The sequence below is a fragment of the Neovison vison genome, chromosome 14, assembly GCF_020171115.1.
Source record: "Neovison vison isolate M4711 chromosome 14, ASM_NN_V1, whole genome shotgun sequence".
In the NCBI taxonomy this organism is placed as follows: domain Eukaryota; kingdom Metazoa; phylum Chordata; class Mammalia; order Carnivora; family Mustelidae; genus Neogale; species Neogale vison.
Genome location: NC_058104.1, coordinates 1591302 through 1605856, shown reverse-complemented (window position 1 = coordinate 1605856; position 14555 = coordinate 1591302). Strand labels below are relative to the sequence as shown.

The 14555-nt window shown below is 50.1% G+C and overlaps 1 protein-coding gene across 3 annotated transcripts in view; it reads right to left on the bottom strand.

Annotated features, from left to right (window-relative positions):
* Positions 1-71: 71 nt before the first annotated feature.
* LUC7L (LUC7 like) overlaps positions 72-14555 on the bottom strand; it is a 37211-nt gene continuing 22727 nt past the window's right edge. For 2 of the 3 annotated variants that reach the window (XM_044233778.1, XM_044233776.1), the window contains 5 exons: positions 10394-10570; positions 6370-6458; positions 1943-1972; positions 1201-1368; positions 72-418 (listed from right to left, as the gene is read on the bottom strand). In XM_044233778.1, the coding sequence (XP_044089713.1) occupies positions 277-418; positions 1201-1368; positions 1943-1972; positions 6370-6458; positions 10394-10570 (606 nt within the window). In that variant the 3' untranslated portion in view covers positions 72-276. Of the gene's footprint in view, positions 419-1163; positions 1369-1942; positions 1973-6369; positions 6459-10393; positions 10571-14555 lie in introns of all 3 variants that reach the window. The other variant, XM_044233777.1, reaches the window with a different exon arrangement.

Here is a 14555-nt window from a genome sequence, read left to right as displayed (position 1 = left end):
GAATGGGGCACCAGCTGGAAGGCTGCATGAGTCTCCAGGGCACAGATACAGCAGAGACCCCACCGCAACCGTAGGAGGCCGTCCATCAGATTTATTTATTCCTACTCAACATAACCCAGAACAAAGGAGCAACTCTGTACATCTCTAGAACCCCACAGCTAGCTCCCAACAATAGAAACCGTAACTACAAAAGAGGAGTTGTATCCAGCAAATATAAAGGGTAACTTTAGGCTGTGTCCAATGTTCGTCAGACTATTTACAGGCCCGGATGTGAGTTCAGATCTCGCCAGCCTCCTTCTCCTCCGACCTCCGCGAAGCTGTCTTCCCATTGGAGCTCTCCAGCCTCCAGTCAGCGGCCCCTCGCTCACTGCGCCCGTGCTCCCAGGACTCCTCCCTCGACGTCCGCTCTCTGGAGAACCTGGGAAAGGAGACGCGGGGCTCAGAGGAGGCCGCATCCCCCTTCTGGCTGGCCCCTTGAGCACGGGCAACTTGGAGCCTCAACATCAGGTCAGGGAAGCCCTCGACGGAGCACACCCAGGGAAGCCCTCAGAAGGCAAAGGGCAGAGGGCAGCCGGCGACCCAGCGCCCAGGCTGCTGCACGGGAGCGCTGAAGCAGCCACTCCAAAGTGCCGTTTGCAAACATCTCTCCCAACGGGGTAGGCTTTTGCTGTAACGTGACCAGAGCAAGACCACAAAGCGCCCGTGTGGGATACGACCCTTACATAGATGCGGCGGAAGGCTGTCACCCAGCACACAAAGGTGCTCACAGTGTTTCCCTCAAAGTTGTGGGTCATTGTTTTCTGGGTTATTTTCCTTAAGAAAACCCCAGCAGAGGTAAGTAGGGCCTGGTCGGGACACAGCTCTCAGGGACTCTGTGTACTGAGGGGACAGCGAGCGTGTGGCTGGTCACGAGGGAGCTGAGCCCATGTAACCACCTTCACACTTCTCAACTGTCCCAGCCCGGAATCCACCTGCTGCCCCTGCGCTTACAGGCCCTATGCGCTGGGCCCCATTCACGACTCCTCAAGGCTCCAACACTCAGCTGCACAGATGCCCCTTCAGGCTCCTGAACAAAAGCCCCAGACCCGTCCCTACCAGGTACGGCCAACAGGCCCCAACGACAGACCCCAGAAGACCCTGGGAACACAAGAGAAGGGGCTCACTCCTGGTTGCAGCTACTGAAGGAGTCAGAGTAGTTACTTGTATTTCGCACTCCGGTCCCTGGAAGCCCGGCGGTGGCCCCGGCTGTGGCTCCGGGAACGGCTGCGGTGGCGCCGGTGTCTGTCTCGGGACCGGGATCGGGATGACTTTCGTCGCTCCCTGGAGGTAGATCTGGACCTCCTGCGACGCCGGTCCCGGGATCGTGACCTGCAGCAGACAACCAGAAGGCTGTGAAGGCCGGCATGCCTCATCCCAACAGCCCTTCTCTGGCAGGAGCTTCTGCTGGATGCTGCAGTGGCACCTCCCCTTCCTTCCTACAAATTTACAACTGGGGTTCACAACAGTCCCATCAGTGCACAATTATGGCCTCCTCCCACTGATGCTTCCTGAAAACACCCGCCATGCCACAGGCCTCGCTAGTACCTTCTGACTCCCCCTCTCATTTACAGTGGGTCCCTCTCCTGCACTAACACCCCAACCAGCCTGACAACAGACAGACAGACAGGGGCCTGAGCTTGGTCCCTCACCAGCCCTGCCTACCAGACAGCAAGTGTGAAGCTGTTAAAGTTAAGGAAAAAATGCACGAGGAGGAGCGCCGTGGGTGGTTCAGTCAGTTAAGGGACTCTTGGTTTCAGCTCAGGTTGTAACCTCAGGGTCATGAGACTGAGGTCCAGGAGAGGCCACACGCACAGGGCAGCATCTGACTGGGACTCTCTCCCTCTCAGCTGTGTGTGCACTCTCTCCCTCTCAAATGAACATGTTAATGGATCTGGAAACCTACCTCCTTCGATCTCTGGTTCTGGATCCAGACCTAAAATGGAAAAGAAAAGGATGAACAATTTCCCCCGAACAGCGGTGCCCCGCAGCCTACAAGGCGAAGGAGTGCTGGCTTCCCACCGAGTCCTGTTGTTTTCTAGCAGCTCACGCACTCCCAGGCCCACAGCCCAAAGTGTCAGAGGCTACACCCGGGGCTCAAAAACAGACTCGCACAGCTAAGCAGACTGTCACAGAGCAGATGCCAACAACGGGCAGGATCTAAAGTCACCAGAGGACACCAAAGTTGAAGCAAAGCCTCGAGTTCCAGATATAAGTTCACTGCTCGGTGAGGGTGACATGACCTCCTTGGGAAATACACGATACGTGGGTCCTCATTCTACACCCTATTCTACAGCAAAAACGGACAAGACCACCGGCACAATGTGTTGAGCCAGATGTGACAGAGATGTTCATGCATCTGAAGAGTGAACTGATAGGTTCTTAGAAAGCAGTTTTCCAACACTACTAATATTTACACGTTACATTTGTCTTAAAAAAAATTTTTTTAAGATTCTATTTATTTGACAGAGAGATCACAAGCAGGCAGAGAGAGAGGGGGAAGCAGGTTCCCTACTGAGCACAGAGCCCAATGTGGGGCTAGATCTCAGGACCCCGGGATCATGACCTGAGCCAAAGGCAGAGGCTGTAACCCACTGGGCCACCTAGGCGCCCCTGTCCTAGAAATCCTAAGGAATTTTATAAACCACTGAAACATACCAAAATCAGGATGATCACTAAAGTACTCGTTCATTTATAGGGGAAACTGGATGGCTCAGTCAGTTAAGCTTCCCATTCTTTGTTTCAGCTCAGGTCATAATCTCAGGGTCCTAGGAATGACCCAGACATAAGGCTCTACCCAGTGGGGAGTCTGCTTGAGGATCTCTCTCCCTTTGTCCTCCCCCACCCTGTCTCTCTCAAATAAATGAAATCTTTAAAAAACAAAACAAGGGCACCTGGGAGGCTCAGCGAGTTGAGCATGTGCCTACAGCTTGGGTCATGATCCCAAGGTACTGGGATTGAGCCCCACTTCGGGGCTGTCACTCCCTGCTTAGTGGAGAGCCTGCTTCTCCCCATCCTGCTCCCCCGGCTTGCGTTCTCTACCAAGTAAATAAAAATGGGGCGCCTGGATGGCTCAGTGGGTTAAGCATCTGCCTTCAGCTCAGGTCATGATCTCAGGGACCTGGGATCAAGCCCCACATTGGGCGCTCTGCTCAGCAGGGAGCCTGCCTCCTCCTCTCTCTGCCTGCCTCTCTGCCTACTTGTGATCACTGTCAAATAAATAAATAAAATCTTAAAAAAAAAAAAAAAAGAATTTAGGGGCGCCTGGGTGGCTCGGTCTGTTAAGCCTGTCTGCCTTAGGCTCAGATCACGATCCCATAGTCCCCACATCAGGCTCCTTGCTCAGCAGACAGCCTGCTTCCCCTTCTGCCTACAGCTCCTTCTGCTCGTGTACTTGTGCTGTCTGACAAATAAATAAATAAATGTAAATAAACTGCTATTAAAAAGGATAGGAAACAAAACCAAACACCAAGTATGGCTGCATTAAACCAGGAAACGTCTGCACGGCACAGGAGCCATCAAGACAAATGCGGCTCAGCAGTGGGAGAGGAGAGCAAGTGTGGGCTGAGTATCTGGTAAGGGTCAAGACCCAGATGCATCAAGGCCTGAGACCCCACAGAAAATCTACTCCGTTAAAAAGCAGGCAGAGGGGGCACCTGGGTGGCTCAGTGGGTTAAACCTCTGCCTTCAGCTCAGATCATGATCTTAGGGTCTTGGGATCGAGCCCCACATCGGGCTCTCTGCTCGGCAGGGAGCCTGCTTCTTCCCTCTCTCTCTCTGACTGCCTCTGCCTGCTTGCGACCTCTGCCTGTCAAATATAAATAAAATCTTAAAAAAAAAAAAAAAAAGGCAGGCAGAGGATCTTGGGACACGGGGGGCTCATTCGGCTAAGGGTCTTCAGCTCATGTCATGATTTTGGGGTCCTGGGACCGAGCTGCGTGTTTGGCTCCCTGCTAAGCTGGGACTCTGCTTCTCCCTCTCCCTCTGCCCCCAGCTTATATTTCTCTCTCTTGCTCTCCCTCAAATAAATAAATAAAATCTTCAAAAAAATTTTAAAGAAATAAATAAGAGGGGCGCCTGGGTGGCTCAGTGGGTTAAAGCCTCTGCCTTTCGGCTCAGGTCATGATCGCAGGGTCCTGAGATCGAGCCCCACATTGGGCTCTCAGTTCAGCGGGGAGCCTGCTTCTCTCTCTCTCTCTCTCTCTCTGCCTGCCTCTCTGCCTACTTGTGATCTCTGACAAATACATAAATAAAATCTTTAAACAAATTTTAAAAAAGGAAATATATAATAAATAAAAAGGTAAAGGATCCAAACTTTTTTTCTTTTTAAAGATTTTATTTATTTGACAGAGAAAGATCACAAGTAGGCAGAGAGGCAAGCCGAGAGAGAGAGGGAAGCAGGCTCCCCGCTGAGCAGAGAGTCCGATGCAGAACTCGATCCCAGGACCCTGAGATCATGACCTGAGCCGAAGGCAGAGACTTTAACCCACTGAGCCACCCAGGAGCCCCCAAACTTTTTTTGTAAAAGAGAACACAGAGTTGGCTGACAGGAACATGAAAAGATGCTCCTCATCACAAGGGAAACTCAAAGCAAAACCACAGTGGGGTATAATGGCCTCACATCTGTTAGAGAAGCAACAAGAAATAACCAACACAACAACAAAGAACAGGACGACAAACACGGGTAGTAACAAGCGCGTGAGGACACGGGCAGAAGGAACCCTCGTGCACGGCTGGCGGGCAAGGGACCTACCAGAGCCGCTGTGGAGACAAGTGTGCAGGAGTCTCAAAAGGTCAGAACTAGAACTACCAACATGGTCCCGTGACCCTACTTACGAGCATTTACCCAAGAAAATAAAAGCAGGTTCTTGAAAAGACCTCCGCACCCCCACATTCACTGCATCATTATTTACAAGGGCCGAGACACGGAGACAACCCAGTGTCCACCCACAGATGAATGTGAGGCACGTACACAGGGCAGCATTCCTCAGCCATGGAACAGGACACCCTGCCCTACGGGACAGCATGGACACACCATGAAGACATTGTGTTATGTAACATCAGTCACAGAGAGACACAAGTAACCTATGATCTTGGTGATATGCAGAATCTAAAAAACCCCAAGTCACAGATACAGAGAAGGAACAGGCTGGTGGTTGCCAGAGGCAGCGGGTAGGAACAGGCCAAGACGGCAAAGGTAGGGGAGAGGAAAAGGGCAGTTAAGGCACATCACTGCAAGGGCACTGTGTCATCTGTCAAGGGCACTCCTGCTGCGGAAGGTCTTGGGGATGAGGCGAGGCTCCCACAGGGACTTGCACACGCACACACACCCCGCCACGGGAGTGGTCACTTCGTTGGAAAAAGGGACTTAGGTGTTTTGCTTAATACATTTTAAGACTGTTTGAATCTCTTTTGTTTTTGTTTGAATCTCTTTACAATCAAAATCTGTTAGGTAACTAAAGTAATGAAAAGAAACACAAAAAATTCAACAGTTATTTGTCATTTCTGAATTACATAGTAATTCTTCCAGGAAAGCCCAGCTTCTGGGCCTTTCGAGGACGGTGAGATCTCTCCCGACAGTGTGGTCCTGGCTCCAGCCTTCTCCCTGAACTCTGACCAGATGTCTCCCAAGCTTCTCCAACTGAGTATGATCAGAGTAAAATTCCACCCCCCACCCGTCACCCCATCAAAAGCCCTTTACACTGCTCCGTCTTCTCCATCCCCCCAGTGGCAACTCCAGGCCAGAAACCCTGAGGCCCACTCTATTTCCCCTTTGTTTGCCTCACAAGCCCGTACCAGCTGATCTTCTCAGCTCCACCCCCAAAACACCCCCAGATCCTTCTCACCCTCCCTGTAACCTGGCACCCCATTCACCGGACTCCTGTGGCATCCACCCCTGCCACCTTCGCTTGTTCTCAACAGGGCCCCACACCTCGGTCAGCTCCAGAGTCTGCTCAGACCAACGAACCTTCCCCGACGGACGTCCCCCCAGCCAGTGTGGCTGCGCGGACAGAACACGCCCCGGCCCCGGAGAGCCTCAGCTCCGGCCCAACTTGGCTGGGCGCCACGCAGCCACGAGGCCGGTCAGGGCACAGCAGGCTCCTCTCCCGCTGCGAGGCAGGTGGCCTGAGCAGCGCACAGCCCCGGGCGACTGTCCATGCCACACAGCACTCCCCCAGGCTGGCCCAAACCCCGCTCCTCTGAGCAGGCTGCATGTCGGCTTGCTCTGCTTTTAGGGGCACGCGGGTCTGTGGCAGACCTCGACGGCTACGCGCCAGACTGCAAGGAAAGAGCAGGGTTAGGGTCGGGGTGAGGTGCGCACTGTGGACTCACCTCCTGCTCAGGCGCTCCTCCCGCTCTCTCTCCTCTCTCCTCCGCAGTCGATCCTGGTTTCTCTTCTCCTGCTTTTCAGCCACAGTTTTCTACATAAGCAAAAAGTTGGAAAATGAGAGGAGAAGCTATACCACTGAGTATTTATGGGGCGCCTGCGGGGCTCAGTTGTTAAGTGACCGCTTTAAGCTCAGGTCACGTTCTCGGGGTCCTGGGATGGAGCCCTGCGCTGCCTGCTCAAGGGAAGCCTGCTTCTCCCTCTCCTGTGCCCCCTGCTTGTGCTCCCTCTCTAGCTGTCTCTGTCAAATAAACAAAAAAAAAAAAAAAAAAAAAAAGCACGAGGACGCCCGGGGGGCTCAGTCGTTAAGCGTCTACCTCCAGCTCAGTCATGATCTCAGGGCCCTGGGATCGAGTCCCGCATCGGGCTCCCTGCTCAGGGGGACGCCTGCTACTCCCTCTCCCACTCCCCCTGCTTGTTCTCTCTCTCTCTCTCTTCCCTGTCGAATAAATAAATCTTTAAAGAGAAAAAAGCACTTTTACATGATCTCAATATTAGTAATTTAGAAATTTAAAGGAAACTCTTAAGAGGAACATAATGACCTCTAAAATTTAATGGAAAATACATGAAAATAATGCTACCATAGAAATTCACCTTGTAAGTTCAGTGACCAACTGCACACTCTAAGACGTGCTCTAGTTCTAAGTCACAGAAACTGATCTTTTGCTTCACACCAGTCCAGAACGTTAGTTTTTTACCGAAGGAGACTCCACACATGTTACGGTTACGGTGTGACCAACCATACCTTGCTGGCCAGAAGCAGCCCGTCCCTGGGGTGCTAAGCACTCCAGAGGCTTTTAGAGCCAGCCTCAGGGGACAGCAGGCCAGGGAAGGCAGATCGTGAGCTGGCGTTCTTTGGCATTTTTTAAAAGATTTTATTTATTTATTTGACAGAGAGAAATCACAAGTAGATGGAGAGGCAGGCAGAGAGAGAGAGGGAAGCAGGCTCCCTGCTGAGCAGAGAGCCCGACACGGGACTCGATCCCAGGACCCTGAGATCATGACCCGAGCCGAAGGCAGCAGCTTAACCCACTGAGCCCCCCAGGCGCCCCGTTCTTTGGCATTTTATTATGAAGTCCTCGCTACACCCACCACGGGGCTCAAATGTACGGCCCCACGATCAAGAGTCACATGTTCGGGGCGCCTGGGTGGCTCAGTGGGTTCAAGCCTCTGCCTTTGGCTCAGGTCATGATCTCAGGGTCCTGGCATCGAGCCCCGCATCGGGCTCTCTGCTCAGCAGGGAGCCTGCTTCCTCCTCTCTCTCTGCCTACTTGTGATCTCTGTCTGTCAAATAAATAATAAAAAAAAAACTTAAAAAAAAAAAAAAAAGTCACATGCTCCACATACAGAGCCAGCGAGGTGTACCCACCCCTGGCTTTCAGCACCAAGCTCAAAACCTGGCTCATCAGGCCCGGCAGTGGACAGAGCAGAGAAGACAACACAGCAGACAGGGAAGCCTGGGGAAACTCCACTATGGGACACTGCTGACACAGCTGAGCTCAGAACACTAGCTCCACACCCCCACCCTCAACACCAACCCAAAGCCTCTTCATGCCCCCACTCCCTGCTGACGGAACGAAGCGCTAAGGGGGAGTAAAACAGGGCCAGGGAGACAAAGGGCCATCAATCTTCTCGTGCTCACGAAGGCACAAAGGATAATGCCACACCTCGGTGCAGACTGGAGCCAGGCCCCTGAACGAAGGGTACAGCAAGGACTGAGGGGAGAGGCCAGCTGGCTCCCTCAAAGCACTCACGAGGTGCAAGAGCCCTCCTGTCTGGCCCCTTGGGCTCTCCAGCCCGCGTGTCACTTGCCCTGCCCCCAGCAGACACACAGGACGGACACATGAAGGTCAAGGATGGGCATTTCAGCCCCTCGACTGAAGGGCTTCCTAAAGGGGAAGTGACTGAGAGCACAGGGCTGTGGTCTGGGATTAGCTCCTTTCCAAACACCTCTGCTTCCTTCCAGCCCTAAGTAAGAAGGCCTTGCCTTGCTACTGCCTTGGTGTGTGGCCCGGGGTGAGGACCTCTGGGACGCGGTAAGCGAAGCCATCTGGGACCAGGGCCCAGAGCTCTCACCCTCCCGAATGTTCAGAGGTACACTTCTAGACATGTTTTCTGTTGTTAGTCTAATCGCCATTATCAAAATCTGTAATAGGTTTGGGTTGTCTGGATCAACTTCGTACCGCTCACTCTGCAAAGACAAAGGCAGCCTTCTAGATCTAGTTAATACTTAAATTCCTCACAGGCACCTGGCTGGCTCAGCCGGTAGAGCACGTGGCTCTTGATCTGGGCATTTAAAGTTGGAGCCCTTGTTGCGTGTAAAGATTACTGAAAAATAAAATCTTTAAAAAAAACAAAAACAGGGCGCCTGGGTGGCTCAGTGGGTTATGCCACTGCCTTCGGCTCGGGTCATGATCTCAGGGTCCTGGGATAGAGTCCCGCGTCAGGCTCTCTGCTCAGCAGGGAGCCTGCTTCCTCCTCTCTCTCTCTCTGCCTGCCTCTCTGCCCACTTGTGATCTCTCTCTGTCGGATAAATAAATAAAATCTTTAAAAAAAACAAACAAAAACAAAAACAAAACCTTAAGTTCTTAAGGTTTCAGGGTATAATTTTTCAATATAGTCTCATTTCGTTTGAAAAAATACATGTTAAAATAAAAGGCTTTCACGTATAAAAAAATATCAAAACAAAATGATGGTGTGATAGGAAATGGAAATACAATTTAAAGGAGAAATGGAAGGGCCTCCTGGGTGGTTTAGTCCAGCTCAGGTCATGATCTCTGGGCTCTGTGCTCAGTGGAGAGTCTACTTGGGGATTCTCTCTGGATTCTCTCCCGTCCCTCCCACTGCTCACACACATGCTCTTTCTCGCAAATAAATATATCTTTAAGAAAATCTATAATAAAGTGTATCACTTTTGAAAATTCTAGTGGGAGCACAGGAGCAAACTGTTTTAAGACCAGTGGCGGCCACCCCAGCTCTGCTCCCAGTGCCAAGTTTACCTCTCACCTACAGGAAACCCCTTTTCAAGTGCAGGGTTGTCTCCTGCCCTTTCAAAGGACACAAAAGGCCTCCACCTTCACTGTCATAGTGTCCTTGTCAGGTGCCATGTGTCTTTCCACCAAATCTCATGTGGCCGGAAGAAGACCTGCACAGCTCCCAGTAACCCATCCTAGTGGTCCCTACACAGCAAGGAGGACTCTGCCAATCTGAAAAATAATTCAAAGTATTCGAAACATGCTCGCCCTTCCCTCTAAGTATTCCACACCCAAGGTAAGTTTTAGAGTCTAACCCAGGAAACTGAGCCGCCTGAGGAAGAGACAAGGGTGGGCAGTTGTGGGGCAGTCCATCCAAAACGCCCCACCACGTTCTCGTCCTTCCAAGGAGGCTCAAAGGCAAGGGCCAGGCAGTGTGATCTGTCTAGCCTCACCGCTCTCCACGCACACACCTCTGCCCAAGGAGAGACAAGACTACGGTTCTTCCCATCTCCAACCAAAAGTTATTTCAGGGGTGTGCGAGAGCTCTGTGTACCAGAGGACTAGACTGTGTTTTTTTCCTGCAAACAAGTTCAAACTAAAGAAATAGTCAGGGTCCCTTCCCTTAGTTCGCATGTGAACGAAGTGACAAACTCTAAATATTTCACTATAAAATTCAAGACATATTCTTAGAAAAGATCAAAATAGCGGTGCCTGGGTGGCTCAACTAAGTGTCTAAAGTCACGTCACAATCCCAGGGTCCTGGGACTGAGCCCCACATTGGGCTCCCTGCTCAGCTAGGAGTCTGCCTGTCCTTCTGCACTCCCCTCCCCAATCAGTGCACACTCTCTCTCTAATAAATAATTAAATCTTAAAAAAAAAAAAAAAAGAAAAGAAAAGAAAAAGAAAATAAGGTCAAAACACAAGGTTTCTACAAGTTAATACAAAGCCATCACAAGACTGCCTGGGTATCTCCAGAAACAACATATTAACATACCCTCAACTGATCAAGCTTCTCTCTGATCTGAATGAACCCCAAGTGTAACTTGCCCCCGAAGTGGTCTGCGAGACGACGGTCATTGTCGTGGAGACCAAGGTAGGCTGAGCAGACCTCACAGACACGCAGCTTCTGCTGTTGAAAACTGGATGCAGGCATGGAATTTCTGTATTCTTCCTGGAGAATGGGAACAAAGCAATGAAAATGAGGTACACAGAACCACAACTAAATATTCAACCCCGAAATGGAAATATTTGAGGGGACTATAGAGATAACTTTGAAATAAACTAAAACTCATCATTTACAAGCTTCAGATATTTGTAACTGACTCAATTTCCATCGTTTATTACAAAATGAGCAATCATGATTTCAAAGCAATAAGGAACGTTCAAGCTTCTCGGGACAAGCAGGAGGCTGTCTGCTCTCAGAGGCCAACAGGGAAGGCAGGCTTCAGGTACGCGCAGTGGAGACCTCTAGGAGGACCAGAGAACCAAGGGAGCCTCTTCAAAAGGGGCCTTCCAAAAAAACAAAGCACAAAAACCAAACCAAATAACCAAGCAAAATATACAACAGCCACTCATGGAGGTATTCCAAGGTCCAGAAAGCTGTATGCCAACTCTGCCCTGAAGGCTAAAATTTGGACCAACAAATACATTACACACTCTCTTCAAAAAAGAGTATGTCCAACAAAACAGACTAAAACACACCTCTCTGACAGCAACTCTAGTCAGAACAGATGTAATACAGAAGAAATGAAGTAAGATATGGTTCATGATGCTGGTGCCAAAGTCAAAACATGCCTTTAAGAACCAGGTTTAAGGGCGCCTGGGTGGCTCAGTGGGTTAAGCCGCTGCCTTCGGCTCAGGTCATGATCTCAGGGTCCTGGGATCGAGTCCCGCATCGGGCTCTCTGCTCAGCAGGGAGCCTGCTTCCCTCTCTCTCTCTGCCTGCCTCTCTGTCTACTTGTGATTTCTCTCTGTCAAATAAATAAATAAAATCTTAAAAAAAAAAAAAAAAGAACCAGGTTTAAGGGACGCCTGGGTGGCTTAGTTGGTTAAGCGGCTGCCTTCGGCTCAGGTCATGATCCCAGCGTCCTGGGATCGAGTCCCACATCGGGCTCCTTGCTCGGCAGGGAGCCTGCTTCTCCCTCTGCCTCTGCCTGCCTCTCTGTCTGCCTGTGCTCGCTCTCTCTCCCTCTCCCTCTCTCTCTGACAAATAAATAAATAAAAAAAAAAAAAAAAAAAAAGAACCAGGTTTAAGCGGTGCCTGGGTGGCTCCGTTGGTTAAATGTCTGCCCTCGGCTCAGGCCATGATCCCAGAGTCCTGGGATCAAACCCCACATCGGGCTCCCTGCTCAGCAGAGAACCTGCTTCTCCCTCTCCCTGATGCTTGGCCTGCTTGTGCTGTCAAATAAATAAATAAAATCTAAAAAAAAAAAAAAAAAGACCCAGATTTAAGAAGTGCATTCCAGGGCACCTGGGTGGCTCAAACGTTAATGTTTAAGCATCCGTGTTCAGCTCAGGTCATGATCTCCAACAGATCGAGCCCCACATCAGGCTTCTGGCTGGCTCAGTGTGGAGTCTGCTTTACCCTCTCTCTCTCCCTCTGCTTGTGCTTGTCTTGTCCCTCTCCCAAATGAATAAATAAAATCTTAAAAAGAAACGCATTCTAGGGGTGCCTGGGTGGCTCAGTCAGGTGAGTGGCTGCCTTCAGCTCAGATCATGATCCCAGGATCCTGGGATCAATTCCCGCATTGGGATCCCTGCTTGGCGGAGAGCCTGCTTCCCCGTCTTTCTCTGCCTGTCACTCTGCCTACTGTGATCTTTCTCTGTCAAATAAATAAATAAAATATTTATTTATTTATTTTTAATTTGACAGACGGAGCTCACAAGTAGGCAGAGAAGTGCGGGGGGAAGCTGGCTCCCCACTGAGCAGAGAGCCCGATGTGGGAACTGATCCTAGGATCCTGGGATCATGACCTGAGCCGAAGGCAGAGGCTTTAACCCACTGAGCCACCCAGGCGTCCCAAATAAATAAAATCTTTAAAAAAAAAAAAAAAAAGGAAAAAAAGAAACGCAGTCTAATAGTTACTGATCCTTATTTAAAGGGATCTCCCATGTCTGGGTGGCTCAAGTGGTTAAGCGCCTACTTTTACCTCGGGTCGTGATCCCAGGGTCCTGTGCTCAAATCCCCATCAGGCTCCTTGCTCAACAGGGGGCTTCCCCCTGCTTGTGGGCCCTCTGACAAAATCTTTTTAAAAATTTTTAAAAATAAAAAATAATTAACAAATAAAGGGATCTACCATTAATTCACACATTCAAAATTCCCTGGCAAAAGCAGATTAAAATAAGATACCATGAAAGACATAAAAAACCAGGCACTCTGATACACTGCTGGCAGGAGACTGCACTGGTGCCACTAAAAGGGAGTGCACCTGAACTACCCCTGAAAGCCAGACAGGTGTGCGCCCCTTCCGGGAACTCTTCTGGGTGTCCGTTCTGGAACATGCATGCTCATACGTGTGCCAGCCAACAAGCACAAAGACACTGTCTGTTAAGATGAGAAACTACCAAGAACGGAGAACACCACCCACAGACAGTCGCAGGTTCATGAAACACAGTTCCGCAGCAACACACTGAAGGAAGTTGTATGCAGCATCAAGGAGAGAGACCTCACCAACAGTGGTGAGTCAACAATGAAAGCAAGACAGACAGACACAGCATTTCAGTGGGATTTTTTTTAAAGCACAAAGCACAAAAACACACCCACAACACACACACACACAGAGTTTATGGGCAGCACACACGTGTAATAAAGAATGAAGACAAGTGAATGCACACTAATGCCCGCCTCTGGGGAGGGACGGGAGGGGACTGAAGAGGGAAGCACTGGGAACCTGAATTTCTATTATGATGTGCCAAAGCTTTTATTAAAAAGAAAAAAAAAATGAAAACTTTAGGGAAAATGGTAAATTCAGTGTGCCCATGAATATCTGTGATACTCTATCCCTTTCTGTAATTCTGAAACTTTGACTACTACCCTCTAATTTCTTTCAAAATAAAGCCTCATTATACTGAATTAAAAAAAAAAAAAAGTTTCAACAAGTTAAGTACTGTATGGCTCCATTTACGTAACATTCTTAACATGACCAGCATAGAGAGATGGAGGAGAGATTCGTATCTGCCAAGGGTCAGAGAAGTGCATGTGGCTACCAAAGGGTCAGGAAGGGATTTTAGTGGTGATGGACACTTCGTGACTGTCAACATCCTTTCTATTACGCTGTGCAATGGTTTTTCAAGATGGTGTCTCCAGCTGCTGAGAGCACACAGGGATTCACAGGTGCCACACCAGCACAGAGCAGCGTGGCGGAGGCCCCCGACACCAGCCTGTCTTGCGCAGTGGTTTTAAGGAAGTGGTGCTGTCTCCTTGGGGGCACGATCAGTGACGGGATGGAGGACACTGGCCAGGGTAAGGATGCTACGAGTCCTGGGCGTGAACAGCAGGCACACCATATCCTGCTCCTGTCTGGGCCATCTGCAGCAGCCACATGATGACCCCGTCATCTACAATCATTTACACCCACATACAGATCTCGCAGCCAGCCCAGGGACAGCGGGTGTCTGCTCTGCTCCTAGAAGCATGAAGGGCGGGGCCTCAGGCTGCACCAAGAAGCCAGAGCTTCCCTCCTGACTCTCTGGTCTTCCCGGTAGAGCAGTCAGCAACCCAAGGAGCCGACTCTGTTCCACACATAAATGCGTATTTCCTGTTTCAGGAGACAGGGGTTTAGATCCCATGATACAGATTTATATACATGATTTATATTTATAATAAGTGTGCAGGGATTTAAAACCTGTACAAAATGCAGAATTTAAATATAAACCCCATCTCCAGGAAATGGAACCACTCCATAAACCAGGGAACACCGTTGGGAACTTTAACACGTCACACCTCCACAGTGTGACAAATGCCACTCAAGGTATTTGATTCAAGTGTCACCTGCAGCTGTCACCTTCGTGAGCCCATCTGTCTTTGGGCGTGACTACATTTTACGTACCAACATCCACCTATACTACGAGTTCCTTTCCCTCTCGAGTTCAAGGACAGACATATTAGCTACGAACATTCCTGAAGGGGATGCTGTGCTGCCCAGTGCACACGGCAG